We start from the raw sequence: 17,686 nt of genomic DNA on the forward strand, positions 1-17,686 counted from the left end.
GCTGACATAAAGATGCAGAGATACTGATGTTTATTGTCTCTGTAATTCTCTTTGGTTGCACGTGGTGTCATTGCAAACAGAAGGAGTGATTTTCTGGTTAGGTGGTTACATTTGTGTGTTGTAATTGCTGGGGGAAAGTATACTGACTAGATAAAAATCTTTCTGGCAATGTGCCGTGTGTTCTGATGTGCTCCAGCTGCTAAGAACTGGAAAAACCTATTTTTCATATGATCAGTATCCTAAAGGATATTTCATGTATGTTGTTCGATTCTGAACATAGATGGTTTATTTTTTGTAAAGTCAGCTTAAAACAAATTGAGCTATCTGTGACCTTTTCATTCCTACATGAAATGTCATTTTTTTGTGTAGTGCTTCCCTTCATTCATGGACATATTATTAGGTTCCAGGAGATGGGGGGGGGGGGGGGAAAGGCAATCAGCTGTTTCTGTCATGATTAAAGACAGAAATTTTTGTTCATAGTCACATAATTTGTAAAAGTTGTTCATTTATTGTTTCCAGATGGAAAGAATATTCTAGACTGCATTTTTGCCTTCTAACTGAAACACATATTTGTATCTAGTAATGCAAAGCAGTAGGTAAAAAAATATATGTATTTATTAAAAAAAACCAGCAGGAAACAGATGTTAAGCTTAGAATGTTGAGACACTGTAAAGTACAGTTGTGCATTAGCCCATGATGTCCTTCAAGTTCTCTCTGGGATATTAACTAAAGAGTTTTATTAAGTGATGAAATCTAATATTCTGTGTGCAGTCTGTGGTGTGGGAATATCTGTCAGCATTGACTAGGACTGCTCAGCACATAGCTGTAATTTCATCAAACCTATGTAGTAAAGTGCATCAGTGTAGTTTTGGGTGTAAGATAGATACAAGGTAAGGCTGGAACAATCTTACCTTAAAGCTCTGGCTTACAACCTGATTTTTATATCTGAACACTTGCACAATTTGGAAGATGGATTTGTCCAGATTTCTGATGTGATCCTGCAAAACTTCTGTTGAGTCACTGATTCTGCTTCCTGCTGAGCTGCTCACTCCAAGCTTCTGGTTATAAAAGGTAAATTTAAGAGCACCAGTGGTACTTAGACGTGAAGATGAAAAATCACAGAGTATCTTTGGTTGGAATAGACCTTCAAGATCATCTAGTCCAACCTTCGACCCAGCACTGCAAGGTCACCACTGTGCCACATCCCTAAGCACCAGGTCCATGTGACGTTTAAATACCTCCTGAGATGGTGACTTCATGACTGCCCTGGACAGACCATTCCAGTGTCTGATAACCCTTTCAGTTAAAACATATTTTCTAATACCCAGCCTAATCTTCCCCGGGTGCAGCTTGCATCCCTTTCACAGAATTACAGAATGTTAGGCGTTGGAAGGGACCTCAAAAGATCATCTAATCCAACCTCCCTGCCAGAGCAGGACCACCTAGAGCAGGTCATACAGGAATGCATCCAGGCAGGTTTTGAATGTCTGTAGAGAAGGAGCCTCTCTGAGCAGCCTGTTCCAGTGCTCTGTCACCCTCACAGTGAAAAATTTTTTCCTTGTGTTTACATGAAACCTCCTGTGCTCCACCTTGCACCCATTGCCCCTTGTCCTATCACTAGACATCACTGAGAAGAGCACCTGATAACCCATTACCTGAAAAGCTGCCATCTGCCTCAACCCAGCCCGATCTGACCTGCAGCACTTACTATTGTTGCTCCTGAGATCACACCAAGACCACTGTGTGATGACTCAGCAGTTGAGTTGACTTGTATTTCTGTCTTTGGTTTGTTTTAGTAATTCACATTCTGCTAAATTCACTGAATGCATCAGTATGATTCTGAAGTACTTGACAGGGAGATCTGTTTATCAATAGGGCCTTTAATTCAGATTCATATACTCAATAGGACCTCAATGCCTAATGCACAGCATATTTGGTGTAGCAAAGACTTCACAACAGAAAGAGTTGTTTGCAGCCTCCTCTACTCTAGAAAGATCTTTGAGCGTGCAGAGCCTGTGGCAACAGCAGCTGGGCTGTATTAGGGCTTCCAGACTGGTAATGTGTGTGTTGTATGTGCATTTCCAATGTGTATGGCAAGCAATTTACTTTAGAAAGAGAGCCAGTCCTTTGCTACTGAGGGGCTGATATTGCATCTTCCTAGTACAAACTGATGCAATGGAATTGTCAGTAATGTTTTTGGCTCTTACTGCATACAGGACCTGGAGTGACAGTTGAAAAGTTAAGGTAATTAGTGACAGGCATCTTGTGTCCTATTAGTACAGAACCAAGTGAAATTACTTGAAATGACAACAGTTTTGTTCTTAACCCTGAAAGATATTGACAGCAGTGATTGCAGAGGCCATATGATTTCTTTTATTAAATGGGGAATAACTAGAAGAAGCAGTTCTGACTAGAGCCTTGCTAGCTGGCTGCTGGATGCTATCACTTTAGTTCTTCTGACAGAAAGAGTGACGGAAAGTTCCCTTTTGGCCACGTTCCCACTGAAGGAGATCAAGTGTGAGACCAGCAGGATTCTGCATGTTACTGTGAGATAAGCAGCCATTGGGCTTGGGGTTGGCTGGGGGTTTCTCTGATTTTAGGATTTGTGTTTCACTTAACATACATTGCAGCAAAATTCTCATTTTAAGGCAAAGAGGAGAGGAGGACAAATGAAACCAACATTTTCACATCACTAGCAAATTTCCTTACCTGTGACTTTAAAAAACAAAGCTTCATTGTAAACCAAAGTAGTTTCTCATTCTTTATGGTGTCTTTTAACAGGCAAATTCCAGGTAGTTATGGGGGGTTTTATTGTTATCATCGGTTTTGTTATTATTAGTTCCTGCTGGCCTGCAATGTGTGCCTAGTTTTATACACAATTTGAAAGCAGCTACTAATATGGAAAGAATTCATCCCTATGTAAAATTACAAAGTAACCCTTAAAAAGTAAATATTCTTTAGTATGACTGCAAAGGCAACAGTAACAAAAAAAATTAAATGTTTAAACATGGTATTCCCACTGTGTGTGTTTGGGGTAGAAATCTGTCTGGGTTTTTTGTTTGGGTTCTCCCCCCCGCCCCCATCAAATTATTCTCAGTTTTACAAAAGCTGGAATAAAAATCACACTTTTGTAGCTAGAAATTCTAATAAATAGTTTATTACCTTCAAAAATAATTCAGAAGGTGATCACATGCTGCAGAGGCTGTTTTTCAGAAGATGCCAAATTTGAGTGGAGTGAGAAAGAACTGTATTTTTTTTTCTATGTTGTAACTAAGTACCTGTGTCCCACAGGGTTTAACCCCAGTGCCCGTGTGGGACCTGCTTGCATAAGTCTAATCCATGCCAGCCTGGTACAGACACAGCATCCTGCCCTGCATCAGGAACAGTGTGGCCAGCAGGAGCAGGGAGGTCATTCTGCCCTGTACTCAACACTGGTTAGGCCACACCTTGAGTCCTGTGTCCAGTTCTGGGGCCCTCAGTTTAGGAAAGATGTTGAGATGCTGGAAGGTGTCCAGAGAAGGGCAAAAAAGCTGGGGAGGAGTCTGGAGCACAGCCCTATGAGGAGAGCCTGAGGGAGCTGGGGTTGCTTAGCCTGGAGAAGAGGAGGCTCAGGGAAGACCTTCTTGCTCTCTACAACTCCCTGAAGGGAGGTTGTAGCCAGGTGGGGGTTGGTCTCTTCTCCCAGGCAAGCAGCACCAGAACAAGAGGACACAGTCTCAAGCTGCACCAGGGGAGGTTTAGGCTGGAGGTGAGGAAGAAATTCTTCCCAGCAAGAGAGATTGGCCATTGGGATGTGCTGCGTGGGGAGGTGGTAGAGTCACCATCCCTGGAGGTGCCTGGATGAGGCACTTGGTGCCATGGTTTAGTTGATGAGATGGTGTTGGGTGAGAGGTTGGACTCGATGATCTCAGAGGTCTTCTCCAGCCTGGTTAATCCAATTCAGTTATTTTTAAGAACTTGACAGAGTCAGAAACATGTAAAGAAACTTGGCTTCTATTGGTTTCTCATATTGTAAATCTGGTTTTGAAGATCAAATGAATTGCTTTGAACAAAGAGATAAGCAATATAATAGCTTAGGCTCCAACCCCTTTGCCATTTCTTGTGTTTGAGGAACAGTTTATTACTGATAAGCAATATATAGAATAATATCTAGAATAATAAAATCATTTAGGTTGAATCACTACTAGAATGCATCGTATGAATTACATTGACAGTATTTTTTAAGCTTAAAAAAAGGAAGGTTTTGTTACTTTTGTTACTTTGTTTTGTAGAGATTGTTCTGCGCTGTTTCATTTTGAAAATATATTCCAGCTCGATGTCTAAAATTAAAGGCATGGGCAAATGGTTCCATTTGAAATAGACAAAATTTGTATGGATGCCTGGTAGCCTTTGCTCTACTCTTTTATTCATAAAGCCTGCTAACTCCAGCTTCACTGAGAGCCAGGATCACTGCCTACAGCCTTTTTGTGCATCAAATTGTATGTCCTCCATGGGCAGTATAGTTATTACTGTAATGTTTAGCTTGTGTACCTGAGGTAGGTGTGCCACTGAATAATGTAACCACCTCTCTTAGACACTTAGGTAATCAGGTCTTAGACAGAAACTTTCAAAACTGCTTTTAGAAGTGGTTTGAGGGAGTTGAGATTTTGTATGCTTATGTTTGTCAGATATATAAGGTGTGTGCTGAGAGTGTGCTTTTTTATTCCTTTCTAAAAGACAGTGCTTTTCAAAGGTGAGCACCTGCAAGTAAAAGGTAGAAGTGTCTTTATCTCTTTTTGAGGAGCTTGAGAAGGTGAAGGATCTGGAGAATATCTTATGAGGAGCAGCTGAGGGAGTTGGGATAGTTTGGTCTGGAGAAGAGAAGGTTGAGGGGAGACGTTACTGCCCTCTGCAAGTACCTGAAAGGAGTTTGTAGTGAGGTGGTCTCTTCTCACAAGTAACCAGCATTAGGACAAGAGGAAATGGGCTTAACATGTGACAGGGGAGATTTAGATTGGATATTAGGAGACATTTCTTTACTGAAAGAGTCATCAGGTATTGGAATAGGCTGCCCAGGGAAGTGGTGGAGTCACTGTACCTGGGGGTGTTCAGAAAATGTGTAGGCATGGCACTTCAGGACTTCATGACTTTAGTGGCCATGGTAGTGTTGGGTGGACGGTTGGACTTGATGATCTTGAAGGTCTTTTCCAATCTTAATGATTCTATGATTCTTTCAAGAATCTAGGCCAGCCTTGTGGAAACAGAGAAAGACCATCTAGATACATGACTAATATTGCTGATTAATGATCTGGAAAGTATTTGCAGAGAGTTGCAACTTTAATGACTAACTCTGGCAGCAGTATCTGTTGGCAGACAGAATGTTTCTGTTGTCAAATAGCAGGAATGGTCTGAATGAGCCTGACTGGATCATGCAGAATGTACATGACAGAGGAGCTAGCAATGCAGCACTTGGTCCCAGGCTATGCCCTGTGCACTTACTTCATGGAGAGAGAGGGAAAACCTTAAGTGGAAACCTAGTTGTATCTGTAATATGGTTCTTTGTCTAAGTTCCCTTATTTTTTGCTGGGTGAGGATTAACTGGCCGTATTGTTCAATTTTGTACACCACCTAGATGCTGTTCTCTCTTTAAAAGTACTTTATACTTCCTTGCTAGACTGCATGTCATTAACTGTGCAAAGAAAACAAATGAAAGAAATATGTCCATCATACTCTACTCTCCATCTTGTGTTCCATCACTCTGCCAAGCCTCAGTCAGGGGTTAGGTTTAGTTTGGTGGTTTGTTTGAATTTTACTGTTATCTTTACTCTGCTTTCTTTCCTATTTGTAGACAATGTATGACATTCTCTATCTCTTTTCAAGCTTTTACTCTGTTTTTAGCTGCTCTCAATTAATTCTATACATTTTATAGCAAAATACTTTGAATTCCTGGAGTCTTATCTCTGAAGTACCACAGGTGATGCATTCCAGCCTAGTATAGGAGCAGGTTTGCTAAAAAACAGATATACCTTAATTAGCAAATGTCAAAACTTAAGGGTACTCCAATTAGTGACATTCTCATACTGGTGTTTGAGAACTTACATGACTCTGATATGGAAGCAGCTGACCCTTGCCATCTTCTGAAATTGAAAACAGCCTCTGTCTGAAAGCACTGACTTTTGCAATACTTGACCTCTAAATTTTTTTCTTAGCTGGATAACCAGTACTATGTAGGGGAATGTCATCCCTAGCTCAAAGGAAATCCAATCTGTTGGTTTCCCTCTTATTTTGTTTTGAAACAGAGTTGCTTCAAAATAATTCACTTGTATCTGTTGTTTCAAAGTAGGTTTTCTGAAGTGTTAGTGCTGATACTTATTCATATATTAATTTAAAGATATTTAATTGTTTTCATAATGATGTATTTTTCCTTTTTCAATGACCCTTAGGAAATGGCAAAGATTCTCAATCATCCAAGAGTCTATGCTTTTCTGCACATACCAGTCCAGTCAGCTTCTGACAGTGTGCTCATGGACATGAAAAGAGAATACTGTGTGGCAGACTTCAAACAAGTAGTGGATTTCCTTAGAGAAAAGTAAGTCCTCTAATATTTCAGAAAATAACAGTGCTGGCTTTTTGCAGTGTCAAGAACATGTGGCTGAAAACACAGTTACTTACAACTTCATAATTAAGGTATAGAAAAGAATGAGCTTCTTTAAGCTTTCAAAGTCTTTGAATTTTCTGTAAACCCCTTGATGTGGTTTGCCCCTTTGCTTGAGGTTTTATAAGCATCTTAAATCTCTGCACAACATGCTTTTAATTTGTCAATATCTTCATAATCTTTTTCAAATAATACATTCCTACATTGTTTTTTTATGCTTGAACTACTATGTATAGACTGCTTGAAGTTATTGAAGTTGTCTTTAATGTGGCTTTTGAGCATTGTATACTCTGTGTACTGGAAATGATCCAGCTCTAGGAAATGTGAATGAGGTGGGGTTTTTGTGTGTGTGTGTGTTGGGGGGGGATACACATTTACATCAATATAGTAATGCTCTAATCTTGCTTATGGGACTGATGATTTCTAGGATAATTTCAAAACCATTTCTTATAGCAGCAGAGCTAATTCTGAGAAACAAATGAGTGTATTGTGATGTATCTATTTATGCTGACTTAAAGGTGAAGGTTACATTCACCCACAAAGCATTTGTAAGTACATTTGTAAGTACAGGTGGCAATTTAATATCTAATGGAGTCTTTTCTTAGCATTTAAAATTAATAGTGACATATTTTGATGGATATTTCAACACCAATCCTCCTAAAAATAGGAATCTGGAGACTATTTCTATCACTTTATTTGTCCACTCTATCTGCTTTTTTGTTGTTTTGTGTGCCTGTGTTAATGCATAAAGGTGGCTGAGTTTTGCCTTTGACTCTTAAATGGCATTAAAATACTTGGACATAAGAGAATCAAATTTTCATAATCATTTTCATAATCAGTTTTTCATGATCACTGAAAAATCCATCAGTCTATAGCTATGTAAAACATTTCATGTAAGAGCTTCCCAGGAAGTATATATAAGGAAGAAAAGCAAGCTGCAGCACAGTAGAATCTATTTTGCAAACCATATGTCATTTGTAGAACATCCCTGTGCATCTGGGATAGCTGGTGGAAATGGAGCTGCTTGTCTTCATACAAGTTGATTGGGCATTAATTTTCCATCCTCAGCAATGCACACGAGTTCTTGGTGCTTAATTTTCAGGGACTATAGGTCAGTGTTAGTTTTTAATTAACAGGTGTATTGTATTCCCATGTATCTTAAGTGGGAGCTGTGTCAGTTTGTCTTAGCTGACTTGAAGCTGATTCATTATTCTCTTCAGTAGTTTTAGCATTGGCAGCTCTTATCCTAACAGCAGCTGGTTTTTTGATAACCTAGTATAGCTGGCACATGTTGGGGCATGTGGGAATTTATTAAATCATTCAGCTCTTGCACAGAGAAAAGAGTGAATTGCCTAATATCCAAATTTAAAACAGCTGGTCATTGAATATACCATAATCTATGACATATGTCTTTTTCCATAGGCTTTTTTGTAGTGATTAAGAAGGAGGAAATAAATGGTTTGATGTCTTAATTTTAAATAATAATAAACTTTATTTATCCTGCTTATTAAGAAACTACCAAATTATCTAGGAGTTCCTGTTAAAAAGCAGTCTCTAACTATTAAGATGGAAAATTCTATGTACCATGTGGCAGCAGGATGAGGAAGCTATGCAAGGCAAGGAAAATGTTTTGGATGTTTGAACACGTGCACATCTGTGAAATGAGTATTATTTTTTCTTTTGCACTTCAGAGCATGGTGTGTTCATCTGTAGTCTTTCCCCTCATGGCAGCAGCCAGCTATTACCTTCCCATATAGATATTCCCATAAAGATCTTGGCACAAACTTTGCCAGGGCTTAGCATTATTGCAGACAGCTCCAGAACCCAGAGCCAGAATAGCTAAAATTAAATGTGTGTTTGAACTGCTCTAATAGCCAAAAGGGATTATTTCCATCTTCCCTTTACCAAAAATGAAAAATAAAACTAAAGTAGAACCCCCTACATCTCCTTGCTCTATTGCTAGAGCCATAAAGTCATCTAGAGGCTTCCTGCATGAAATGTGCAAGGTCTTAATCAGTAGGTTCCAAATGGCACTTTTGTCTCTGAGGCATAACAGCTATTCTGATAGTGTCTTCACATGAAACTCTATTAAACCATAGTATAGACTGGACTGCTGAAGAAGTAAAGCCATATTGTTATTAATTAAGTGCTTAAGAACTTGAGTTCAAACATCTAAGCAAATAGAACTTAAGTACAGCAAGTGAAAAATGAAGGGGGAAAGGATAAGAATGAGCCATGTCACCTTTTTGGTTTTATAACCCCAAAGATATCAAGTGAGTCCTGAATCTTTCTTTTCTCAATCAGGCCAACAAAACTCTGGGACTTTTTTCTCCCAGAGAAAGAGCAAATGCCTTTCTTCCCACTGGACAGCCAGGAATGATTGGAGAGGCATCTCCTTCTAAAAGGGGTGGATTTATTTACATCCTGCTGAGCACAGGAAGTCTTAGAGAGAAGCTGGAGCTCTCCAAAGCATTTGCATTTTTTGTTGAAACTCTTCCTTTTTTCAAAGGAATGGAGCATTCTAGACCTTCTGAGACTGTGAAGATAGGGGGAATGGAACAAAAATGGAAATGGGTAGATTCAGACTGGATGTTAGGAAGAAATTCTTCATCATGAGGGTGGTGAGACACTAGAACAGGTTGCCTATGGAGTTGGTAGAAGCCCCTTCCCTGGAGGTTTTTAAGGCCAGGCTGGATGTGACTCTGAGCAACCTGATCTAGTGTGAGGTGTCCCTCCCTGCCCATGGCAAGGGGGCTGGAACTAGACAATCTTTGAGGTCCCTCCCAACCTTAACAATTCTATGATTCTATGTTACTGTTTTCTTTTGTTTGAGAACTCTTTCTTCAGGCAGGAACCCTAGCAACAAACTCTAAATATTAGTATAGATGTTCTGGTGTAGTCTTTTCATGTACAACACCTGGTTTGTTAAAGCCACTCTTCCTAGCCAGTTGAAGAAACACAGATCCATCCATTAACCGGAAAACCTGAGCTACAACAGTCATGTTTTATACTTTCTTTAGAAATTCCTTCTGTGATAGTTTGCACTTTTTTGCTCTTAAATGTCAATAAATTCAAGTATTGGAAATTTAAATGGAAATACCATTCACAAAATATATACACAAATACAAAATACACAGATTCATATTCAGCCTTGGCCTAGTTCTCCAACCTGGGCTTACCAAAATCTCACTTCGCTAGGCCAACAACTTCCAAAACCACCTCCTCAAGCAGGCCAAACACCAAGCCTTAATGCCCCATCCCCATACCTCTCTGCTTTCCCCCATGCAACTAGGCCTGAAATGCATAGCTAAAAATTAGCTTCCCCACAGATGCAGAAGGCTGCAAACCTCCCCCACACCGCAAGAAATAAGGGTCTGTGCTGGGAACAGAGAGAAGGAGAAAAAGGGCAGAAAAGGACAATAATGCCCATTTATAAAGGAGGTCCAGGCTGATGGGAATGAAATAACATAGATAACACTTTCCAGTGTCCATCCTGCAGGCTAACTGGTCCTTCTGGAGGACCTAAGAACCTCTATGGTTCTTAAATCCATAGCCTTAGTATCTAATAAAAGATTCTGGAGGCACTGTTGATTTGCAAGACTGGTTCACATTTCAGTGTGTTTGCAACTAAATACAGGAGCTTTAGAAATTGCTGCTTAGTAAATTTAATCCAGAGAGAAACTTACTCTTCTATCAGAAAGTCTTCTAATTGTGCTGTCATGATATTAAAATCTGAGTTGTTTTTCAAGTGATCTCGAACTTCCAAGATTCAGCGTAAGTTATATTTCTGAAAGGCGGTGTTGGTAGTGGTAGAAAGAGCAAGACTGCTTTAATTATCTGAAAGTTTTGAAACTTAATCCCCTGAAATTTACTTTTGCTGATAAAAGCAAACATTGGAATTTATTTTAGTTAAAGAAACCTGAGATCTGAATGTCATAGTCTGTAATTGCTTTAATAATCAGCAGTGTGAATGTATACCCAGAGACTCATGTTTTGAAAATTTCTCATTTACTGTCGTTGACCATACTATTTTCTTCCACTCTTCTGGTTTTTGAAGTGACTGTGATGTTCATTGAAGTTTATATTAAGCTTTTCTCTATTACTGTTGCTTGACAAGGGAATTGCAATCTAAAATCTAGATAAATAAGAAAAGCAGAGAAATGTAGAGCTAGGCTTAAACACTCTACGTTTTCTGGTTTGGGAAGTCCAGGGGAGGTTTAGGCTGGATGTTAGGAAGAAGTTCTATACAGAGAGAGTGATTGCCCATTGGAATGGGCTGCCTGAGGAGGTGGTGGAGTTACCATCATTGGAGGTGTTCAGGAGGAGACTTGATGGGGTGCTTGGTGCCATGGTTTAGTTGTTTAGGTGGATTGGATTGGTTGATGGGTTGGACTCGATGATCTTGAAGGTCTCTTCCAACCTGGTCTGGTCCTATTCTATTCTATTCTATTCTAGTCTATTCAGTTGGGTATGCCTCAGCCTGTGTTCTGAGATATAAGTGTAATATTAATTGTGAGTAACTGCTTCTGTGAACTTGAGATTGTGTTGTAATTCATGCTGGGAACATTTGAGCTTTCCAACATAATCTTGGGCTGCCAGCAAGGAGAGTAATTGGCCATTGGAATGTGCTGCCCAGGGAGGTGGTGGAGTCACTGTCCCTGGAGGTGTTCAAAAAAGGATTGGATGTGGCACGTGGAGCTGTGGTTTAGTTGTCATGAGGTGTTATGTATTAGGTTGGACTTGATGATCTCTGAGGTCTTTTCCAACCTGGTTGATTCTATGCTTCTATGAAAGAGAGCCACAGTTCTGGCAGGCAGAAATTCTGTTCTTTTTTACACTTTCTCTGTTGTCCATTAAACCACACCTTAACCATTAAGCCTGTCCTAGTCTCTGTTACTTTTAAGGGTATCAATTTTTCAGTATATTTAGATGCATAGTTGCATGCAGTTGGTAAAATAAGTAAAGGACCAAAAGTAATAATATGAGTGCAGTTTAAAATGAGTTGCAGAGTTGGAAGGAAATTAGTCACTGAGGTGTAAACTCAAATCTTAGCTGACCAGCTCTTACAGACAACTGCTGAATGTCTGAAGAAACTGAAGATACTGTCCAAATATTGAGAGACTACCCAAATTGAGAGGTGTTAGGCTATTTTATACTTTGTACATATTTTATATTGTATTATTTTATATGTCCTTTGGGACAGATGGATTCAGGGAGGCTTCTTCCTCCCATGTTGCTTTGCAAAGACAGCAATTGGTAATTTCAGCAGCTTCCTAGGCCACCTCTTAATTTGGTTTTTAAGAATTTGGGGAGATGCAGCAGTGAATGTCTTGTGGGTTTTTTTGGCTGCCCTGACTTTTGCCTCTTGTCAAAGTCTGTCTCCTTGGATGTTCAAACAGGCTGCTTCAGGGTAAAATAGCATAGCTGGGGGTGAAGTGGGCTCAGATACTGTCTTCTCGCAATCATGCTGTGTATCCATGTTCATCTTGGTTTTTACAGTGGTATTTGAGTGTCTGGATGAAACTTTCCATTGTCAGTCTGCTTTTTTGATGTAGTTTTGGCCAGGATGTTTCAGTGTGGCCTTTCTTGCCTTTTTGAGCAATTTTACAAGCAGCAATTTGTTTCCCAGGTTCTAGTCTTTTGTTGTGACCTTGTTGTTATTGTGGGCATCATGACACATACCATAAAAGCTTACATGGGCAGTCAGCTGTTTATCATCATCTCTGTCTGTATTTCTTGTGCAAGTGAGTACCTTGCCACCCAGAAGTCTTCTGCTTTAAAATGTTCTTTGTTTTCTTACGGCTACGTTTTCAATGGGAATGATGTACAGGGAAGAAATATCTTCCCAGAAGAAGCTTGTTTCGAAATCCCAGTTATTTAGAGAATCAAGGACATTCCAAACACTGTAAATAATTTGTAGCTGCAAATAATTTCTTCAGAAAGATGTTGATGCGCTCAGCTCCTGAAGATTATTAAGTCCGCACTGAAAGACAAACGGCTAAATGAGTCGTCATCAAATTTGCAGCTATTCCAGACAACCTGCAATTTTGAAATTATCCCAGGCCTTGTAGCAGTAATGCTGTCTTTATCACATCATCATGCCAGTTATTGAAACTAGAATTTGAAGGCAATTAATAGAATGTTTTCTTTTTAAATAGCCATTTATTCTTTTGATATACATTTCCCTACTTGCTTTCAGAACGCAGGTAATTATGAAGTACCTCTGACAGCTCCTTCGCTTATTTCCAGCAAGGATGTGTTTCATTTGCTTTCTGAAACCACGTTTTTGTTTCTCAGAGAGAGACTTCCTTGAGCTCATTTTGCAGAAGCACAAATCGTGGCCCTAAGAAACCATGGCCAGTCTTTCTGATTTAGGCTTGTTTTTTTGTTGTTGTTTTTTCTAATGGGTTTTAGTACATCTGTTCTGGCAGTCTAACTACTGCAAATACAGATGTCATCTGTTGAAAATCCTTGTGACATTTTTTCTGCTAAGAAACCGCTGAGCGTGTTTGCTACTTATCTGTAATTGTATACCTCAGTCTCTAAACTCCTCTCTTTACTGGGTCGAGGCAATCCCAGGCACAAATCCAGGCTGGGCAGTGACTGGCTGGAAAGTAGCCCTGAGGAGAGAGACTTGGGGGTGCTGGTGGACAAAAAGCTCAACTTGAGCTCTCAGTGTGCACTTGCAGCCCACAAAGCCAATCAGATCCTGGACTGCATCAGGAGAAGTGTGGCCAGCAGGTCGAGGGAGGTGATCCTCCCCCTCTACTCAGCCCTGGTGAGACCCCACCTGGAGTACTGTGTCCAGTTCTGGAGCCCCTATTACAAGAGGGATATGGAGGTGCTGGAACGTATCAAGAGAAGGGCCATGAGGGTAATCAGAGGGCTGGAGCACCTCTCCTATGAGGACAGACTGAAGGAGTTGGGGCTGTTCAGTCTGGAGAAGAGAAGGTTCCGAGGTGACCTAATTGTGGCCTTCCAGTATCTGAAGAGGGCCTACAGGAAGGCTGGGGAGGGACTGCTCAGGATCTCAGGTAGTGATAGGACTAGGGGGAATGGACTGAAGCTGGAGGTGGGGAGATTCAGACTGGATGTGAGGAGGAGGTTCTTCACCATGAGAGTGGTGAAACCCTGGAATGGGTTGTCCAGGGAGGTGGTTGAGGCCCCGTCCCTGGAGGTGTTTAAGGCTGGATGAGGCTCTGGCCAGCCTGATCTAGTGTGGGGTGTCCCTGCCCATGGCAGGGGGGTTGGAACTAGATGATCCTTGTGGTCCCTTCCAACCCTGACTGATACTATGATGCTACTATGATACTCTGCCCTTTGTCTGCCCTTCAAGTCTGAACTAATCGCTTTACCACATGTGCTTTCTTCTTTTTTTTGGTGTTTTAAATTAAGTGAGTGTTTATTTAAAAAAAAAAAAAAAAAAAAAAAAAAAATTGAATTGTCCCCAAAAACTAAGATGTGGGAGTTTTCACCAGACAGGCACAGCACAAAAGAAGATTCAGTTTTGTGTCTAGACTTGACCCTTGTGATCAGTGGTGTAGTCTTTGATGTACCGCAGGGTTACTTGTCTCTAGGTGTCATGAAATCTAAAGTTGAGCTTACAGAAAGCAATTGTTAAATTATAAGGCTTCCTGTCTTGCATTTGATTCACAAGATTGTGTAAAGAGGTATAAGTAGGGGAGAGGTTTCAAAGATGCTGAGCACTTGCAGATCCATGAATTTTATTAGGCAATTTTTGAATATTTAGTGTTCAACTACCTGAATTTGAAAACTGCTTTTCTTTGGTACTGCCTGGGACATGAGGCATACCAGGATATCTTTCTGGGGTTTTGTTGGATTTGTTTGTTTGTTTTAACCCAGCTGAATGTCATTTTAGCAGGGCAAGCTTTCCATTTTGAATCTTACAGCACTTCTTTGCCATTTCTCAATAAATGCTGCCATACCCTTATTTTCTAGCAAGGAGCTATACTGAGGATATTTACTGCATGAGAACAGGAGGAGGGAAGCAATGTCACTTAAAAATATCACAGTATCACAGTATCACCAAGGTTGAAAGAGACCTCAAAGATCATCAAGTCCAACCTGTCACCACAGACCTCATGACTAGACCATGGCACCAAGTGCCACATCCAAATCCCCTCTTGAACACCTCCAGGGGTGGTGACTCCACTACCTCCCTGGGCAATCCATTCCAATGACAAACGACTCGCTCGGTGAAGAACTTTCTTCTCACCTCAAGTCTAAACCTCCCCTGGTGCAGCATGAGACTGTGTCCCCTTGTTCTGGTGCTGGTTGCCTGGGAGAAGAGACCAACCCCTTCCTGGCTACAACCACCTTTCAGGTAATTGTAGAGGGCAATGAGGTCACCCCTGAGCCTCCTCCTCTCCAGGCTAAACAACCCCAGCTCCCTCAGCCTCTCCTCATAGGGCTTGTGCTCAAGGCATCTTTGTAATCTTCTGTCTCTACTGTTCTGCAGATTATTGATTCAGATTTCAAGTTAGTTCATGAAGAGACCTCTTAGTGCTACAGTTCACATCATTAGACCTGTTCCCACTTTATTACTAGTCACCATTTTATAGCCTATTTTTCATGTCAAATTCTTCAAGGATATTAGAGTTTTCTAGGCTGTAAGCTCTTATTCTGTTGCCTGTATGTCAGGATGGCAGCTGAGGAAGTATCACAGTATCATAGTATCACTAAGGTTGGAAGAGACCTCAAAGATCATTGAGTCCAACCTGTCACCACAGACCATGACACCAAGTGCCACGTCCAATTCCCTCTTGAACACCTCCAGGGATGGTGACTTCACCGCCTCCCTGGGCAGCCCATTCCAATGCCGAATGACTCTCTCTTTCTTCTCCTTTTGCTGGTCCTGTGCCTTGTAAAGCATGACTATTGAATTCTTTCTGTAACAGTGCTGGGGGAAAGTATAATTTGCTGGGAGATGAACTAAACCATGCAGCTGAAGCTGGGATAATGTGGAAATCACATTCCACTTGTGGTTATTTTTTGTAGGACTTTATTACAAACACTTAAAACAAACAAAAAAAATCTGTCAATAATGAGCTAGTTATGTCATCTATATTGAGCCACATGAATGTTTGTCACATTCACTTTACACTCTTCAATTTCTTATGTGTGTATATAAATCAATTATTAAAGTCTCTCTGGCTGTATCACTGAAAATAGCAGCCTGATGTATGTCGATTAGAGCTTGATGGAACTCTTCTGGAATTAAAAGCAGGAACGCAGGGTGTAGCAAAACTTTCAGTGGCAGTGATCTCTAGGTCAGGTTTTCTTTATTTTAGAATCTTAAAAGATCAGCAAAAACTATTTACCTTGAAATAGTGTGACTTTTTCCTACTAGGAGCACTGGTTTGTGTCTTAGTATACAAGTTATTTACTCTAAAGAGTATACAGATAATGTTGTCATGGGTTCTTTGAAGTTTTGAAGATGGTTTCATAAAAGCTGTTGGTGTTTGCTCAGACATGTACCCACAAGAAGAATTGAGAATAAAGACTGTGTAGTCTTTTTACACTAGATTCTGTGCTTAATAACTGTAATTAATGTAAAAGACAAGCTTTTTGTTCTCATAAGACTTATTTTGTTTTAAACCCAGCCATTTGATGTTCCATTGTTAGGTTCATCCTTGCTTACATCTTCCTTCCAATTGTTTCTTCTGCCCAACTGATTTTAGCCTTAAATGAGATTGTGGAATGCCTGGACCTAGGGCTGCTACGTAGAGAATGTAACTGTCACCTTGGAGGACTTACAGCACACATTGTAGTATGGATGTAACTAACAAGGGAGTACAGTAATGAGAAATACAGGACAGGATTTACAAAACCCCAGCTCTTTGATAAAGTCCATGAGGACATCTCTTTGACAGGTCACAGTGCTCCTTTTTCCTTCTGTCTTACTTAAAGAGAATCATGTGTTTTTTGAGCAGGAGACTTAGAGTTTCACCACAGGACATGGTAACAGTACAGTTTGTAATAAAGGGATGTTTCTTTTCTGCATATGCGTATCCTGCAGCTACAGTACATTACCTAAATTCAAAGTAAGAGTATGACTGTGTAATGTTTTAACCCTGATACTTCCCCCTGCTCCCCACCTCCCCCCCTTCCCCTTTTCTCTCCCTTCCCTTCTCCCACAGTGGCAGGAGAGTAAAAAGGGAAAGTGGAGAGCTTTAGCTGAGTTACACAAAATGATTTACTAATCTACTGCAGAGATACCTGATTACACCAAAAGAGGGAAAAGGAAAAAACCCAACTGAAATTAGTACTGGACAACCACACTGCACAGAAATGAAACTGGACAGTGAGCTCAGCCCCCACTGCCCCTGACTATAACAACATAGAATCACAGAACGGTCAGGATTGGAAGGGACCTCAGGTGTCATCCTATGATCCAGTTCCAACTCCCCTGCCACGGACAGGGACACCTCACACTAGGTCAGGTTGCTCAGAGTCACATCCAGCTTGGGCTTAAAAGCTTCCAGGGATGGGGCTTCTACTACCTTCCTGGCCAACTTGTTCCAGTGTCTCACCACCCTCATGCTGCAGAATTTCTTCCTAACATCCATTCTGAATCTGCCTACTTCTAATATTGCTCCATTCCCCCTAATTCTGTCACTATGCAACATCCAAAAGTAGTCCCTCAACAGCTTTCATGTAGGCCCCCTTAAGATACTGGAAGGCCACTGTAAGGTCTTTTTGGAGCCACCTACTCTCCAGACTGAATAGTCCCAACTCTCTCAGTCTGTCTCCATAGGAGAGGTGCTCCAGCCCTCTGATCATCCTTTCTTTGCACATGTTCCAGCATGTCCATATCTTTCTTGTAACAGGGGCTCCAGACCTGGATTCAGTACTCCAGGTGGGGTCTCACCAGAGTGGAGTGGAGGGGGAGAATTGCCTCCCTTGACTTGCTGGCTGTACTCAGGAGTGTTACAAATTTCAGCCAGCATTGCTCAGAATAGTGTAGGGATATACATGATGGTGGCTCAAACCATTACATTCTGCAATTCTGATTTTCCTATGGCTTGGTCT

At 40.7% G+C, this 17,686-nt stretch overlaps 1 protein-coding gene across 1 annotated transcript in view; it reads left to right on the plus strand.

Moving 5' to 3' along the window:
* Positions 1–17,686, plus strand: part of CDKAL1 (CDK5 regulatory subunit associated protein 1 like 1) — a 489,452-nt gene that overhangs the window by 302,929 nt on the left and 168,837 nt on the right. The window contains exon 11 of the mRNA XM_068160857.1: positions 6,423–6,568. Coding sequence (XP_068016958.1) covers positions 6,423–6,568 — 146 coding nt within the window. The remainder of the gene's footprint in view (positions 1–6,422; positions 6,569–17,686) is intronic.

The sequence above is a fragment of the Melanerpes formicivorus genome, unplaced genomic scaffold (genome assembly GCF_026170545.1).
Source record: "Melanerpes formicivorus ecotype bairdi unplaced genomic scaffold, bMelFor1.0.p_v2 SCAF_53, whole genome shotgun sequence".
NCBI classification, from domain to species: domain Eukaryota; kingdom Metazoa; phylum Chordata; class Aves; order Piciformes; family Picidae; genus Melanerpes; species Melanerpes formicivorus.